At 40.6% G+C, this 18,349-nt stretch overlaps 1 protein-coding gene across 1 annotated transcript in view; it reads left to right on the forward strand.

Annotated features, from left to right (window-relative positions):
* Positions 1 to 395: 395 nt before the first annotated feature.
* Positions 396 to 18,349, forward strand: part of nudt14 (nudix (nucleoside diphosphate linked moiety X)-type motif 14) — an 18,838-nt gene continuing 884 nt past the window's right edge. Inside the window, exons 1-4 of the mRNA XM_037685609.1 lie at positions 396 to 531; positions 9,119 to 9,162; positions 15,354 to 15,418; positions 15,883 to 16,165. Of these exons, the coding sequence (XP_037541537.1) occupies positions 451 to 531; positions 9,119 to 9,162; positions 15,354 to 15,418; positions 15,883 to 16,165 (473 nt within the window). The 5' untranslated portion in view covers positions 396 to 450. The remainder of the gene's footprint in view (positions 532 to 9,118; positions 9,163 to 15,353; positions 15,419 to 15,882; positions 16,166 to 18,349) is intronic.

The raw sequence follows: 18,349 nt of genomic DNA on the forward strand, positions 1-18,349 counted from the left end.
ACTGGGACCTTGTGTACACAATTTTATTCCACCTCATGTACCACATGTGATGTGAACGACAATAGAACCTTGAACTTAATGTAAACCAGCAAGGTTAAATACATCTTCTGGACATTTGTTAGTGTTAATGTCCTCAGATTCAGAATTTAAAAAAATTACAAAAAGCTTACTGATTTGTGACCTTATTTCACATGTGAAAAATAATAAACACCCGTTTATTAAAAATATTAATCAATAGGGCCTTTATTTCCTCACTTCCATCTCTACCTCTTTGTCTCTTGCGCTAGGACCTTTAGCTAAAATTTAAAAGACAAACGGGGGACAACTCGAACGAGTTCGAATTTAAATTAAATGTCCTCGCTCGGCTTCCGTAGGCATTCCTTCACTGTCTGTCAGCGCGCGGCGACAGTCAAACATCGGGAAGCCAACGTCCTGCTCCAGTCGTGAACTATGGAGGAGATTAACGGCATTGAAGTCGTACCGTGCACAGAGTCCAACTATCTGCAACCGTTCCGGGTGTCCTACAACCAGGTGAGCTGCCTCTGACTGCCGTGGAGGGAGGATGCTGAGTCTGGATGCTGTCGGCTAGCCCAACCCCCGCGTCCTCCCCCCACCATTCATTTTAGCCGCTAGCATCAAGGCTAACCTGCTGACCACAAACATTAACGTTAACAGCAGCGGCCGTTAACGATTTAACGGCAACGTGCAAACCGTCAACTGCAGTCGGTTTGTTTTAATCCCACAGCGGCTCGGTTGCGGCTGTTCAGTCTGCGGTTTATGTAAACTTGAGGCAGCTAGGCTAGCAGGCTAACGTTAGCCGCGCATAGCATCACGCTAACATCAGCACATTCTTTAAATTATGTCTGTAAAGGGCCAGATTGTTTTAGTCTAACGTGACGGCACATAATGCTGTGTTCATGTGGGAAATTCAGAGGAGGCTTGTCGATCCCAACTGTAAAAAAACTGGCCCAGTAAAATTTAATTTGAATATTTAAAATAATCAGGTGTCCTCACTGTTTAGTTTAGAGGGAAAGGCTTGGCACTTTAATTTAAAGTTTAAATCCTGTCATATTTGCACACCTTCAAGATGACAAGAAGGAAAGAGCTCACACTTAAAAGTCATACAATATAATCACAATTAATCCTAATATTATATGTTTTTTTTTGGCACCTAAGATCTACAGTGTTGGCTTTGCTGCATATTTTCTCCAATATTCTTGATATTTAAACTAATACAGTTTCATTTAAAGACTCGTTTCGATCACAGCTCTTCCTCTCATCAGAGATATCACAATTATTTTTATTATTACTGAATAAACAACTCATCTTGGTCAGAACAATAGTAATTATAAGCAAGAGCAGGCAAATGGTGGTTTAGGGATTTACTGTATGAGAATACAAAACAAGAACTGGGTTTTTTTTGGTCCAGGAAGTTCATGTTTCATTCAACCTTTATTTAGACGGGTTAATCCCATTGAGCCTCGAGGACTCATTTACAAGAGAGACCTGATTTCAACAATGATTCATGTTTTGGAAGAACAACACTGACTTCGCTGAAGTGCTGAAGTTGAAATAATCTTTACTGCAGTGACATTTATAGAAAACATATAATCTTTATAATGGTAAACAAGAATAAGGACACAATAAAATCAACCCTAATGTATATTAAATTATTTCACTAATATGTCTCATAATATTCCTTGTTACCCAACTCATGCATTTCTGTGTTCTCTGTTTACATTAAAATTAAGAAATGATGTCTCCTCCTCTTCTCAGCTTCATGCATGTTTCTGGTTTGCTTGCTGCTACTCTGGATCCACCATGCTGGCGTCAGTTTACCAACTAGGTCACGACGTATTTCATTTACTATTTAATCATGTCAAACCAGGGCTGTCGTCACTGCGGCTCATCAAGTCAAAAACCAGTGGAGGTTTGCTCACTGACCAGAATAGTTATCCTTAACCACTGTTAGTGGGGATAAGACTTTCTTCTCATTTCAGAGTTGAATTGGTAGTTGTTCCAGTTTACCATCTAAACTTAGATATTCAGTTTTTATTAACAGATACAAACAAGTCAATGCAATGTAAGTTTCTGAAGATTTAGAGGTTAAATACACAAAGTTTAGAGTGTCAACTGTTTGCTGCTCAGAGTGGAAGTGTCTCTCCTTTTTTGTCTGGACGGGGAGGAAAGAGCTTCATTTCATGTCGCATCAAACCTCCACTTTCCAACTGCATTCTGCTCTTTCCAAAATCGCAGAGAGGAGAACCAAAGCTTCACTTCTGAGAAAGAGAGAGGTTGATGTCACTTTCCTTCTCAGAGGGAAGTATTTGGTTCTGTGGTGTTTTGCGCGTTAAAACGAATGGAAATAGGATCAAGCTTGCTGAAAAGCAGCAATCTATGTTTGATCCCAGTTGGATTTTAAACATCGTTGCTATAAAAAACTAACCGTTTGTCTGCGCGCTGCATGTTTGGTGTTACTGGCCTTTTATGTTGTCCATTAATTCGTGCTAATGCATGCCTGTCAAGCATTATTTATCCCCTGCATTACCCTGAAGTATTCATTTTTCAGAGGGCTTGTAAATCCATCCTTTCTTCTACTCGGTCATCACTTCATTTTTAGATTTGTTTTATCCATACGACGGTAGCAGAGAGGGAAGGCACATTCTCAGCTCCTCTGATGAGCATCTCATCACGTATTTAGTGTCACATTAGCTGCTTCAATGCAGCGTCCAGATATTCATGATGGAAAAATGTGTGAAGGTAGGAGCCTCGGTTTATCCTTCCAATCTAACTCTGGTTGATTTATTTTATTAATATAATTGTTAATCTTCTAGTATTGTATTGTGCTGTAGGTTTATTAAAAACACAGCATACTTATAGTCTTAAAAGACAGCTCATTTTCATGCTTGTGTGTCTTGATGTTATGACGGAGCTTTAGGGCCATGCTAAGAAAAAAATAAATAATAAAAGCCATAAAATTACAAGAATAAAGTCGAATAAAGTCAATAGTGTGTGAAAAAGGTCGTATGAGACTTTTTTTTTACAGCTCTCGTTTTTATTTTAATTTTTTCCTATGAGTCAGATCCACTACGCAACCTGTCAATCAATCCAGAAGGCGTGTCAGCAAATGACCAATCCGAAGCTAAATGCTCCTTACCTGCAGAGCTGCTCTGCAGCCCATCACAGCGTACCACCTTACTGTGAGCAGGTTCAAAGTCCTGAAACTGATAATTATCTGATGCTGATGTGCTAACGGATTAAGTGTATCCTTATTTGTAAAACTGATACCAAAGTATAACTTAACAAGATGCTCAACATTCTTCATTTTACCACCGTTAAAATGCTGTAAACCTGCTTTATCGTGTCGGGAGTTCGAATCATATTACGACTCATTTAGCTTCGGATTGTTCATTTGCTGACACGCCTACTGGATTGATTGACAGGTCTCGTATCCGACTCGTGAAAATAAAATAAAATAAACAAGAGCTGCAAAAAAAAAAAAAAAAAAATTGACAAAATTTATTCTTGTAATATTATTATTTTATTTTTTTTTTCTTAGCGTGGCCCTAAAGCTACGTCATATAATAGTTTCCAGCAAAGTGCGAAATATTTCCTTAAACAATCACAATTTGGTGACCTGAATTCATTTAGTATTTGACAATAGCTTTGCAGTTTTTCTGTTAATCAGCCAAAGATGACACTACTGTTGGTACTGAGAAGTCCAGAAGGAGCAGGACACTATAGGCCGCTTCGACTGGTGTCAGCAGTATCATGCATGCACAGGATGCGTCTTCACCATGCTGAAAGACTAATCAAGAGCATCAGGCTGAAATAATTATTAAGAGCTTTGACAGTAGAAGCATTTGGATCAAGATATTGGGGCTATTCATGTATTTGCAGAGTCTGATGGCCTGGAAACCATAAAATATCCAAATGACAGAAAAGTTGAAATGTGGAGAAGCTTGAGCCAGCTGACGAGGAACAACGCTTGTAGGAATTGTTAGTATTAAACAACTCAGACCTCCATGAAGATGTGCATGTAAGGAAATGGATGAACAATCCAAAGTATTGTCTATTTCTTAACCTGATTATTTAAATGATCTGATTTTGACGAATGGTCACCAAACATAACAGCCAGGGTAAGCTATGTAAACGTGTAACCTATTGATAAAGTTAGGTGTTTTTTATTTGTTTTATTTTCAGTATACAGTAGTACCTCGTTTATCACGGGGGAGCCGTGCCCTGAAGACCCGCGATAAGTGAAACACAACGTTTCTAAAATCTAAACGCTCTAAAAAGACAATGTCATGATTTCAGCTCCCTTCCTCCTCTGCTCTTTGCCACCTGCAAGTGCTTTTGGCCACGCCCACTTCTCCTGCATGGAGAACAGCTGATCAGCTGCAGCAGGAGGTTTATCCTTCAGTAAGTGCTGCACAAAGGGTGCTGCAGGTGCTAAATAATTTAAAATAATTTATATATATTTTTTTAATTCTGTGCCGATCGTGCGGCTCATCCATCAATCAGGAAGAGTTCGGGAGTTTGCATGTTTTTCTGGTGCTTGCGTGGGTTTTCTCCGGGTACTCTGATTTCCTCCCACCGACCAAAAGCATGTATATTGGTCTGCCTTCAGGCCCAGGCCTCCTTTGCAAAAGAGATCTGTGATCTCAATGGGATTTTTCTGGTTAAATAAAGGTTCAGAAATAAATCGGCAAATTCTGTATAATGTCCTGTCTTATTTTGAAAAACCGCGATAAAGCGAGTCGGCGATAAACGAACCGCGAAGTAGCTAGGGACACCAAACTATTCTTAAGTCAGTTTAAACAATGAGCATCTGTATTCTCAGTGAACAAGTTCACTGTTTTAATGATTTTTGGTTATCACTAAACACACATTCAAATTAAATGAATTGAACAATGGCATATTTTGACAACTATAATGGCTTTAAATGGCATCATGTGATCAGAGGCTCAGGAGGTGGTCCTGTCTGGGGTTCCCACCTGTGACGTCAGAGGAGCGAGGTTACACCTGTCAGGAGTTTGGCTAAAGATGGCAGATGGACAACAAAAAAGACGATGTTGACCCCCGTCTGTATCTTATCCTCCTCATGTGCCCTTCAGAGCTCAGGACGGGCTCCACTCCGAGTCCTCACAAAGGCTGTTTAAAAATCGCTCTGAGGGAGTTTCTCTTCTGGAGTCCTTTTCTGTTCCTCTGTCCACCTGCAGCTGAGCCACTGGTCATTGATCCGTCCCACCAACACTCCCAGACCCTCAGAGTGGATAATGTCCTGTAAGAGACTCTCTGAATCACTGGTTTTGGTGATGTTTTGTTTCGACTCCCTCTAGAAAGCAGGTGATTGTCCCTTGTTGACTCTGGGGAACCCCTCTTATCGCTGATAGAGAATCACAAGTTGCTACTTGGATTTGAATAATTACCTTTCATTTATTCAACACGATGGTTTGAATTATTCATCTGGAACCATCATTTGTTTGACTCCTCAGCGAGCTTCAAACACAGTTTCTCAATTCTCGCAATTAACTTGTGGCAAATTATTTGTGTACTTTGTTTGTTTCGTAGATTGAGAATTTCCATTTCGTACCAATAAATATAATCAAAATTTACTTTGGTTTTTAATTAAAAACATACGTTTTAAAACCGGTGGACGTGAAATTAATGCAACAATAACAGATGATGATTCTACTGTAAATTTATTTAAGGTTTAAAATAAAAAATCACATTAACTGATAGTTATCTTTAATAGGATGTAAAACGTCTGATCTTTTAGGTTAGCAATTTAAAGAACCAACTAATTGTTGACTAATATAATTAACCTGCAAGATAATAAAGCTTACATTAAATGGAGCGCCACAAACTTGTGTATTAGCGTTTTCAAGATGATCATTTTTGTTGCTTCGTAAAATACGCTCGTAAATTATTATGTTGTTGTCAGTGCAGGAGCTTTGTGTGTTTTGAAATATATAGTTGTTAGAGTTTAAGGACCTAAAAGATCAAGATTACCTCTCTCTGCAGCCACCGTTCTCACAGGAGTTCGCCATTTCTGATGTTAGTGGGGCCACATCGATTTTAAGGTCCCCCGTCAGCTGCTTCTGCTTCCCTTCCTTTCTGACTCCATCTCTCCCCACGGGCTAATCTCTCCGTAGTAATCCATGTCAGCCATGGTTCTGGATCTCCCCTAGGCCATTCACGCTGTTCCCGCCACCCCCTTCTCAGCAAGTGGCCCAAGTAATGAGGGGAGCCCAGCCATCTGTGTGTGGTAACGGGGCACTGAAGAGTACTTTGACAACAATTTGTGTTTTATTTTGTACAATGGAAGGCAGTAGTGATAACGGTACGCAGTGTCGTCCGTACAGCCTTGTTCCAACACCAGACATGTGTCTAAACAACTTATTTTCAATAGCAACAGGATTTCAAAAATGTTGATTGCAACTGTTAACATAAGTCGCACAATTTCTGTGAATTCAATTTTTAGTTTTTCGCCAGTTCTTTAAATTTTCCATAAGTTTGACCAAGGCCGTAAGGCAGATTGGGAACTTGTTTGGCACTTGAATTGCGCCACTGTTTTCCTCGTGTCAGTCAGGTTTTCCCAGGCACGTTTGTAAACCACCTACTTTATCTTTACATGCCAAACACTTTGCAAAGGATTAATTCAGCTTCTTCTTACAGTGATAAGTCTTGAGTTGTCCTTCCAAAGATTCATGGAGTGGAAACTCCCGGCACAGGTAAATCTACATCATGTCTCTGGCATCTGTTCAGAAGCAGTCAGTAGGAGATCCTTTAGGTTATGAGGTGGGGACTGCATGAATTGGACTAGGTTGTCCAATGAAACCTTGAGAATTTTGAGGCTAAATCACTTGAGGTACTTGTTCTTGTATTCCTCAAAACCATCCTTGTGATGTGGCAGGGTGCTTTAAGAGGCTTTAAGTTCCAGTATCTTTATTGTCATTCGCATCACATGTGGTATATGAGGTGGAATGAAATTATGTACTCAAGGTCCCAGTTTACACCCAGAAATAGCCAAAAAATAGCATATTAGAGTAATATCTACTTCACTGGCTGGACCTAAGGTTTTCATATAGTGCTGTGGTCCTCAAGCCTGAGGGCCACTGTCCTGCATGTTGTTTCCCTGCTCTTCAGCAGGTCTTCAAGTTCTGCAGAAGCCTGTAAATCTATAATAATAATTCATTCAGAGAGGAGTGTTGAAGCAGAGAAACATCTAAAACGGGCAGGATGGTGTCCCTCGAAGACCAGGATTGAGGACTACTTCTATCGTGCATTGCTGTTGCTATACGTAGTACAACTGTGGGTTAGTTCTGATGTAGATGTGCCCATTGTGGGATTCTTTGGCAAATTGCTCTGGCTGTTCTGTGGATGCGATAAACAAGTTGTGATGCACCGTCTTCTGACACATTTCAGTTAAAAATAAATGACATCCTTGAGCTTTAGTTCAGGACTTAAGTTGACTTTAGCTTGTTTTACTGGATTAGAAAATCCCACTTACAGAAAACATTACTGGTGACTGTTTTGCCAGTTCACAGGCTCTCATTCGTTGGACGGCGTTTGGTAGATCCTGACCACTGCAGACAGGAGACATCCAACAAATAACACAGTTGTCGAGGTGGTGGTATTACTGCGGTCTGTCGCTGTTATTGTTTAGATGGTAAAAGGTGGAAGTGGTCTTCCAATTAGATGATTGTGGACATGATCCAGAGTCTCTGCAGTGTGTCAAAGTGTCCACGGGAGAGACCCCTCCATATGATTATTGGTGTACTAGTGAGAATATAAATGTACTACGAATACATAATAGAAAGATCAGTATGGTTGGAGGGATCAGAAATGCATTGTAAAGTACTTTTTAGCATTTATCTTTTTTGATTTCAGCACAACTTCAAAGAGAGACCATTTACTTGCTGCCCGTTACTGTTGTAGTGACCATTCACTCTGGCTCGACCTTACTGGGACTCACTCTGTGTAAGACACACACTCTCTTATTGACATGACAGGATTTTCTAAGTAATTACACTGGTAGACCGTAGTGCAGCCAAAACATCTGTCTTGGCTTAATTTCTCTGGATTAACAGCAGATAGCGAGAGTTAAACGCTGTTTTTTCTTGTCTCGGGTCATCGTTATTTACTCGTGCTTTACAAATCACAGATTTAAAAAGTCACGTCGCTACAACTCACTCACTATTTCAGTTTCGTCGTCTTCTTCTTGGATGAACCTGCACCAACTCACTCAAACACCAGATCTCTTGCTGAGGAATAAAAACGCCTGCTCTGGTAAAGCGGTCTTCCTTGCGTCTGACGGAGCTTGTGGGTGGAGAGGAGGTGCAGCCTAAATCTGAATCAAGGTCACATTTCCTCAGGCACATGGAATGTAGGCCAACTTTACCATTTTTATACAGTAATGTGAAGAGAGAATATATGCAAAGTTACTGCGGTGAATTCACACATGGGGGTTGTTTGTGTTTGTTACGCATTTCTGATGTTTAAAAGGTAACTCTTGACATATGTATATTTACTGCATCTCCTTCGTTTACAGATAGTTAGCCCCTTTGAATAGGTTTAAATATGAATAACTCAAAAGGAAATATTAAGATGAATAAACAGGCTGACACCACATTGGTTGTGATCATAATCGTGTAGTGTTCACCTGCTTCACTGTACAATTTAATGACGTTAGCATTGCGCTTAAAAATTTCACAGAAGCTCCTGTCAGAGTAAATATCACAAACACAAGTTTGAGTATTTAATCTTTAAGAATTTCTCCATGAAAAGCCATAAAAAGTAAACGAAATATGTTTTATTTGCCTTGCTTTTGTGTTCGGTGTAAAATAAATGAAGGTATAATTGTTTTTTGTCTCGTAAAAAAACTTTAAAGTCTTCCCTGTGCACACGTTTTAGTTTATTATTATTATTTTGTCTTTATAGATGTTTTTGTAAAGTGTTCTTTGTGCTACAGTTTTAATTCTAATCAAGAATCGGTCAGTTATTAATATATATTGATGGTGTTTGTTTTTGCTTCTCTGTCACCCAGAGACAACAGTCAATATAATTGATATAAGGATATTTTGTTTATGCTGTTAAATGTGTTTCTTTACAGAATGGCACAAAGAAATCCTGGGACTTTATGCGAACTCATGACAGGTAAAACATTCCCCTGCAGTTATTGCATGTTGTCTAGTTGTCTCACATTTCTACGTTTTCACTTGAAGATGAAGCGTTTTGCTGGTGAACAAAGGGGCTTCCTGTTGGAGAAATTAGCGCATTCTTTAACGTTGTTTACTCAAAAGAACCGCAACTTACGGCAGGTGAAGACCTGACCGGCATTTTACTTGCAAGGGCAGATTTCGAGACTACATACATCAACATATATGTGTTTATATCGAGTTTATTTTAATTCAGTGGGTGTCCTTGAAGCCAGCTGCAGCCTCCTCACACAAAACTTTGGTTGCACAAACATATGGTTCATGGGCATCAAAGAGACTTTCTTCAGTTTGAGATGAGGGAGAGTTTTTGGAGACAACTGAGCTCCTTGTTCTCAGGGCAGAGGGGAAGATTCTCAGCCACAATAATAAAGCACAATAATCATTCGTAACCTTTGATCAAAAAATTCTCTTAACACAAATAAAACAACATTCAAACAGCCATGTTTGTATAGAAATAAGTTGGTCTCAAACGTATTCACAAAAACATAAAACAAGATCCACGAGTGTACGACTAGATTCCCAAATGTTCACCACAAGTATCACAAACGCGTTAACCGTTTTCCAAATGTACGACTTTCTTCATGCTCCTGATTCACAAAGTGTAATGCTGCGTTCAAGGCCAGTGAAAAGTTTGGACATCTGCATCCAACTATCAAACATGGAGATATTCTGTTCCATATTATCTAAGATCATAAATAGGTGCGCACCAATAAATCAGCTCCGATTTCCTTAAGTTTGGGAGAACGGCCGATACTTACACGAGAAACCGATTTTACAGATTTTTTTTCTTTTTTGTAGTTTTAACAACAATTGTCTAAACTTCATTTATATTTCAGAGCACTACCTCACGGCCAGTTAAAACGTTTGTATTGTTTCTAGGATATTGTTCAAGGGTATGTTTTTCAATAAAATAAGATTGAAAATTGAAGGTGCATCGTGACCTTATAACGCCCGACAGTGTCGCTTGTAAAACAAAATCGGAATCGGCAGGTCAGACTTTTTAGAGCTCGGTGATCGGCCAGAAAACTGCAATCGGTGCACGCCTGATGATAAACATTATCAATCTGTTTAATCCCACTGGCAACAATTATTGCCTTCATTTTTTCTACGTACATGTTTAACCATCCACCATTCTCTGGTAGAGGCTCGGACACTGAGGGCAGTAGTTTTTTTTTCCAGAAGAAGAATAACCTACCAATTTTGAGTTGTTTATTTTCCTACAGTCCATAAAATTAACATTTTTTGGCATCATTTAATGTCAAATTAAAGGCTCCCACAGACTCGCGCGGACGTCAGTCCTCGGAGGTCCGCGTGTACCGGATCAGAGTCGAAGCGGACGCCCGCAGGACGTATCTGCGCAAAGATCAATATTTACGACCACGTACTCGGTGTCGCACAATAAACTGCCCGGCGACAGACTGTTTTATGTGCAACACCAATGTATTAAATTCCCCTTCTTCAGCTGTGGTCTGGCCTGTTTAGTTTTTTCCCCAAGAGGCAAGCGGTAGTTTTTAGAACTTTTTATTAACAACATATAAACACAACACTGCTGCTGCTGGGGCTGCCAGCTCTCTGTTTGTTTTGTTTTTTGCGACCTGTCAATCAATCCAGTAGGCGTGTCAGCAAATGACCAATCGCTGAACTCAATTTGTCCCGAAGGTAAACGCCCCTTGCCTGCGGAGCTGACTGCAGCCGCACAGGGTGGACGCTCGAGTACGAAGTCTAAACCCTCTGTGGACATAGCGCACGTCTTCCTCGCGGACTGAGGATCGCACGAGTCTGTGGGAGCCTAAAGCGAACTACCGTGTCGAGTCAGAAATATGTTGCTTCTAATAACCCTGTGAATTTCAGGTCTCTCTTGTAGATGAGTCCCCGAGGCTCGATGGGATTAACTTGTCTAAATAAAGGTTGAATGAATGAATGAATCTGGAACATATGACGTTTTAGACAAATATACATTATCTTGTCTTATTAGAAAAAAAACTGTATGCATTTTTGAATCTTGTTTGCTTTTGTGAGTTCTTTTGAGGCTAATTTATCTCCACAAATTTAACTTGAAACAGGTTTCAACTTTCAAGCAGCGTTTCTGTGGTCAACCTCTGAACCATCCACGTTCGTGTCCAAAACATTTCTTAATCGGAAGATCTTGTATCTAAAGTAGTTGAATCCCACGTAGCTGTCTGGGATCAACAAACGAGAACGAAGGTGCTCAACGTTTTATTTCCATCAGTTTAGACTCATATTTTTTGTGCACTGTAAAATGTTGTATTTCCAATGTTTTTTAGTTTTAAATGGCCTTTATCATCATCCAATGATAAAAAGATCCCTTGTTGTTCTGTCAAAATGCTAATTTTGTTTTGTGTTTGTGTTTTCTGTCAATGTTTGGAAATCTATCCAGTTATTTTTAATCTTTCATACACTTTTCATTTACTGGATCATTAAACTAAACAAGCCTGTTTCTATGAGATGTGGAAACCTACTCTAAATCAAATACATTGCTTATAAAAGTCTGAGTTTCATGGGATGTATTGTAAAACAAATATCACACGTTTGTGTCAAACCACCGATTCTCCTCCTTAATGTACCGTAATGCCCCGAGGTAAGTTTCAGGTCATTTCAACCCTTCCTCCTCTACTGACCCCGAGCACAGGTTCTTTGTAAAAAATAGCACCCCTGAGAAAAAGCAGCAAGCTTCAAACCTCCGTTCAACACGCAGCTCTTCTTAAAGAGGAAATTCCTCTAAATTGTTGTAGCATTTGTTAAAAGGACTCAGGATTGTTTTGCGTTTTTCTCAAAATCGCATTGCATTTTTATTTGTCCTTGCACAACTACGTATCGTCTTTCAAAAGAACAATAAACAAAAAAAAAAAATGAAGTGCCTGAATGGACCATCTGTGTTGTCCATCAGAGGCTGATCAATCAGATCAATGTAGAGGAGCTGCTCGAAGAAATCTAACCTCGACACAGTCAATAGAGGATCTCCACCCAAAATACATCACTATTGTTCTCTGTTCTTCTTTAAGTTGAGACGTAAACTACAATTTAACTGAGGCTTTATACGACTTTGCCAACCTCTTTATGAACCAGCTGTGGTTGATTGTCGTTGCAGCTACAATAAAAACCAATCTGTAGTTCTGATTGGTTAAAAATCAAAATAATCAAATCATGTTTTCAGTTCTGGCGCAAAAGAAAATACAGTGCCTTGCTAAAGTATTCGGCCCCCTTGAACTTTTCAACCTTTTGCCACATTTCAGGCTTCAAACATGAAGATAACAGAGAGCTGATTGATTGGTGAAATTTGCCGAAGGTGGGTTTTTAACCTTTAAACAAGCAGAACAGAAACTAAAAAAGCTAAACAGAAGCAGAAGGCTAAGTGTAGGAACATGAAAGCTAAAACTTAGTTAAGTGTAGAAAAACTTGAGGCAACTGGTTGAAAAGTAGGCAAGGCTAACAAAAAGCTAAAAGTAGCATAGTAATTTAAAAACAAACGCTGAAGTCAAATCTGAATACGACTTTGTTTTTGAAGAGATCTCAATAGATTTCTATAGTTATTAAATCTTATTTTATTTTAACCATTCTTTATACAGGTATACCTGTATAAACTCTGTATATACTCATTTTGAAGAGAGACCTGTTTGGGAGCAGACAGTGGGTGTTGGGGGCTTTGCTTAAGGGCCCGGAGTGGGGCAAATGAAGGTGGAGACAGGTGTGGGTGTTCAACCTTTTCCACCCATATTTTGATGTTGTCGGTCCGGGGAGTCGAACCGGTGACCTTCCGATCACAGAGCAACCTTCTCTAACCTCTGCGCCGCACATAGTTTATATTATCTAAAAAGAACAAAAGTCACAGCACCCATCTCCTGAACGAACATTTTGGTGTGAATGATTAAAATGATATAAAATATGCAGACAATAATATACGACCCTTAAGTATCGGCGAGTGGTGGTGCAGAGGTTGGAGAAGGTGGGCCTGTGATCTGAAGGTCGCCGGTTCCACTCACTGTACCGACAACATCAAAATGTGAGTGAAAAAGGTGAAGCACCCACACCTGCCTCCACTTCCATTTGCTCCACTCTGGGCCCTTGAGCAAGGCCCTTAACCCCCACCATCTGCTCCCCCGCCCGGGCAGATGGCAGCTCTCTGCTCCACACAGAGGGCTGTGGTAGCTCAGTGGTCTGTGGTTGTGTGAGGAAGAACATCTGGAGTACAAAACACTTGCCAGGTCTTTGTGCGAGTCAGTTCGCTGTGGTGACCCCTGAAGGAGGAGCAGCCGAAAGAAGAAAAAAAATCCAACCTTTAAGTGGACCTGAATTATTGGATAGAGATGTCAGTTTTTTTAAGTTTACTTGTAAAAATCAAAGTTCATGATCAATAATCCAGGTAAAAAAAAATCCCGCAAAGTTAAGTCAGGTCCTCTGGATTATTGAGCACGAGCTTTGACGTTTTGAACCACCGTGACCACGGCTGCCTCAGAGGAGTCGACAGGGGAGAGGGCGGGCCCCAGAAACCATCTTAGCACCAGCAACCTGGTTGGTCCAGTATGTGAGTGTGCTGCTTGTGGGACTGAGTTTGTTGTGGCTTCTCGGACTGATGAAGTCCTTTAGATGAAGGACGAAACGTCTCAACAAAAAACAAAAAAAGAAACCGTCCAGATGACTTGACTGAACTTTGCTGGATTTACATGTAAAGTTAAACTTTTCTGGCCAACATGACCTTTTCTTCTTCAAAGTCTCAGCTCAAACGTCAAAGCGCAGGCCTGAAATCATGACCTGAGTAGACGTGGTCCAGTATTTTAACTGGTTCCCTTTCAGCACGGGAAAGGCAGGGCAGGGCTTCCTGCCGCCTCAGACACATCCGCTTTTCCCAACACAGAGCCCGGGCCTCCAAGTCTGCACCGGCAGCGCCGCACAAACACAAACTGACCCGGCTACATTTCACCAGGACCTTCGCTCCACTTTCATTTCCATATCTTTGTAGTGACGGGTCCATATCCCTGCAATTTGACCTTCTGGTCTCTGGTTCTACGTCTTGTTTTAGAAGTGGGGGGTATTTTAGTATCACTTTATTTTTAGAAGTTTATCACAGGAAATGTCCAATACAAGAGTACACTTGGCGAGGCATTGTGTTGTGAATCTGATGGTTAAGTGCATTGATATAACCAAGTTATTCACATACATACCAAATAAAATTTAATGTTCACGCGCGTTAAATTTGAGGTTTATTATATTTTAAATGTTTTTGTTCTACAGAAGACAAAAGAAATGTAAAATGCCTTGAATAAAATGGTTTTGTCTTAAGTGTTTGACCAGTTTCACATAGGCCTGTCACGATAACAAATTTTGCTGGGCGATTAATTCTCTCAGAAATTATTGCGATAAACGATATCGTTTGAAATTTGACAATAATTAGTAATTGTCAAATTTAAGAAGAAATGTTGGTTAATTTATTTTGAGTGTAGTACCTTTTTTCAACCACTGGATGGCGGTATAAGACTGTTTGAACCGAAGGATGGATAGTGAGGGAGCAAGCAGCGTGTCTCTTTAAGAAAATGGGAGGGAGGCCCCTTGACGTGACATGGGCTGTCTCTCCTTTCTTTCGGTTCTCAAAATGGTGGACGCTCGGTGTGGTTTGAGCTCTTTAGCAGAGCATTTTTCACACAAAGCTTTTAATAAAAAATCATTAAACAAGTTCTCAGCTTCTTTCTGCAGAGAAAAACAACTTTTAGATGAAGGCACGGGTTTCAACCATGAATTCTGGAGCTTCGACAAGACGAAGTTTTTTTCCCCCGAGGTCGGCCTGTTAGCTTAACTCGTAGCTTAGCTTCTCAGCTTAGCTGCTTTTAACGATCCAAAAACGTGATTTTGGACGATTAAAAAGGATTTTGAAGAGAAAAGAGTAAGGGAGGGGTCAGTGCAGAGCACCGGAGTTGAACCTTTTGTCATCCAGTGTCTTCAGTAGAAAGAGAGAGACACAAAGAAACGATAAAGTCGATAAATGAAAACGAGGTAGATAATTTTCATTTATCATGCGATTGATTTGTTTATCGCGACAGGTCTAGTTTCACGTCATTTGTGCAGATTTTTAAACCAACTTTGTGTAACTCTGGCCTCTTTCTCTGATCCCTGCAGCGTATCCGTGCTGATCTTCAACACCACCTCGCACTGTTTTGTCCTCGTCAAGCAGTTCCGTCCAGGTATGCTCTCTTTCTTTGTTCAGAAAGCAACAAACCAGTAGCACAACTGGTGTGTTTGCTACAACAAAGATAAATTAACTGCAGCTTTTTTTGCCCGCCCTACGTTTTTTTTTTTTTGACACCAGTCTAAGTTTAGACTATAGAACATCCTGTGGGCACTTTCACTTGAAACAGTACAATGTAAACTCTGTTCAGTCAACCGATTTGTTGAAATGTAAACTCATAAATAGACCCCCACGGCCCCCATTACAGTACAAAGTAGCTTAATCTCCTTTGTTAAAAGTCGCCAGAGGCTTTTTCACACTGCACTGAGCTAAATTCAAGGAAGTCTGGGCCTCGATACTTTTCTCCTCCCTTCATTTATAAATGTTGATGGGAGAAAAATGGCCACAAGAACAACATTCGGTTCTTAACTCCAGGTCCATCTTTATTCAGCGTTTCTCCTTCATTTTCCTCCCCTGCAGCTGTGTACATGTGCGAGTGGGAAAAGGCAAAAACAAAAACCTCTCAGGCTCCTGAAAAGACCGAAGAGGGCGAAGCTTCAGAGTCTCAGGAGGGCCAGTCGGCCTCAGAGGAGGAGAGCTCGTCCCAGTGGCCCCCAGCCTCAGCGGGGGTCACCTACGAGCTCTGTGCCGGCCTGGTGGACAAACCAGACCTCTCCCTGGAGGAGATCGCCCGGCAGGAGGTGCTGGAGGAATGTGGTTACGATGTGCCCGCATCTAAACTGAAGAGGATCACTTCATACAGGTATAAACTTTTTATTTACACAGCGCCAGACAGGTCTCTCCTGAAAATGAGTCCTGGTGACTCAGTGAGACTGCCTGTATAAATAAAGTTAAATAAAAAAACGACATTAAAAAAAGTCCAAATCATAAACCATAAATTGATGTTTGCTCTTATTTCAATCCCAATTATTATACAATCCAAAAATGCAAAGTTGGTGATTGTTAATCTAAGGATTAACAGATTTCATCGAAGTCAAAGGTTCTTTATTCGTCACATGTGGTACATGAGGTGGAATGAAACTGTGTACACAGGGTCCCATTTACATCCAACAGTAAAATGTAAAAAAAAACCCAGTAGTAAGATCTAAGATATGAACTAAGAAAAACGTTAAGTTAAAAATACGCTAAGCACTAGTAGTACAAAAACAGTAAGCCGAACAGCAGCACTGTCCCCATGGTGTAAAATAAAATAACTTTTGTCTTTGAATTTGCCCGTTTTAAATTAAAATATAAACCCCCCTCGTATGCATTAAGACTTCTTCTGAGTCTTAGTAAAAAGAAACAGGTTTGTGTTAAGTCAGCTTGAGTTTGGCTTTTTGTGAATAAGAAAGTGAAGTGTCTCATCATTCCACAAAATGTGTGCTCTGCATTTAACCCATCACAGACACAGCCAAGTGGGCATGGCGGGGAATTGATCTTGAGACTTTCACTACGGCACCTGTGGCTGAGTGGTTAGAGCAGTCGTCCTCCGATGCAAGAGTTGGGGGTTCGATTCCACCAGCAGTCACATGCTGAAGTGTCCCTGGGCAAGACACTGAACCCGTCATTGCCTCCGATGTGTGTCCCATCAGTGTATGATGTGATAAAACACTGATTATTCTCTGTAGAGATCTAGTATAGAGCTGTATGAATGAGTAAATGAGACACCGATTGTGTTGTAAAGCGCTTTATCTTGATAAGGTAGAAGAAAGGCGCTGTAGTCCGTTTACCACTGCACCACATCCGCCCTAGAAACATGATCTAAAGCCTGCAGCACATCATTTGGTGAATTATTTGTTTTAAAATTAGTGGATTAAATATTATTAAAGTATTAGTACTTACTGTCGTGTATTTTATCTTTAAAATAAACTTTGGCTCCTATGTGTGGGATCCCTAAGCTGCTGGTCGCCTTGGAGGAACTTTTGACATCTCACACCTAAAGAGCTCTCTCTGGTTGCGTAAGTGAGGTCGGCCTGAGGAAAACCATCCGTCTTTGTCAACACACCATATTAACTTCCTGAAGCTTGACGGAGCATTTAAGAGGGCCAGGATTTACCGGTCCCACATCCGACTGAAGCAGCTGGACAGGCGTGACTGAACGCTCTCATTCGGCTGTTTTTGATTTGACTCGAACGCCTCCTCCAGCTTTGTTGGTGTTGTCTATGACCGCTGTTATGTGTGGGCTGCTTCTGCTGTGCAGACTGGTTTCAACTTAACCCACATACGAGCTATGAGGGCGCCAAACTGGGAATGAAACTTCAAGCTTTAGGATTTTGCAGCTTTTGCAGACTTTTTAGATGGACAAAAGATTTTAGAACACGCTGAAGGAAAAAATCTACAAAATTAAGAATACAGTAGTCCCTCGTTTATTGCGGGGTTTAGGGACCATCCCCCACAGATAAGTAAAAAAACCGCGAAGTAGGGATAGTAGTACAAATGGTAGTAGTAGGTAATAGTTTATTTTAGTATATATATATTAATGCTCTATAAACTCTTCCCACACTCTTGCAATATTCTAAGCAATGTTTCTAAACTCTAAACGTTCTAAAAGAACACAGCATGTCATGATCTCCGCTTTCTGCCACGCCCACTTCTCTGCTGCAGTCACACTCATTACCTCCCACTCGCTCACCTCTGTGTAAATAGACATTTTAAATTTAAATACTGTGTAATATTTTAAATCAGAATAAACTTTATTGGCATTGCACCGAGATACAACGCAAACATGTACGTACAGTCGTCTGAAAGATGGGCGGAGTGCATGAAGCTGCAACTATAAACAGTCCATGCAGCATGGATCGTTTCTTTAACACAGTATTTAAATTTAAATTGTAGAGAAGAGAAGTGCAGCAGGACAGCAAAGAGTTAATCCTTCACGGAGCAGAAATGTGTGGGTGGCAGAGAGCGGCAGGTGGCGGAGAGCGGCAGGTGGCGGAGAGCGGCAGGT

This window comes from Nematolebias whitei, chromosome 12 (assembly GCF_014905685.2).
Source record: "Nematolebias whitei isolate Nwh7 chromosome 12, NemWhi1, whole genome shotgun sequence".
Classification (NCBI taxonomy): domain Eukaryota; kingdom Metazoa; phylum Chordata; class Actinopteri; order Cyprinodontiformes; family Rivulidae; genus Nematolebias; species Nematolebias whitei.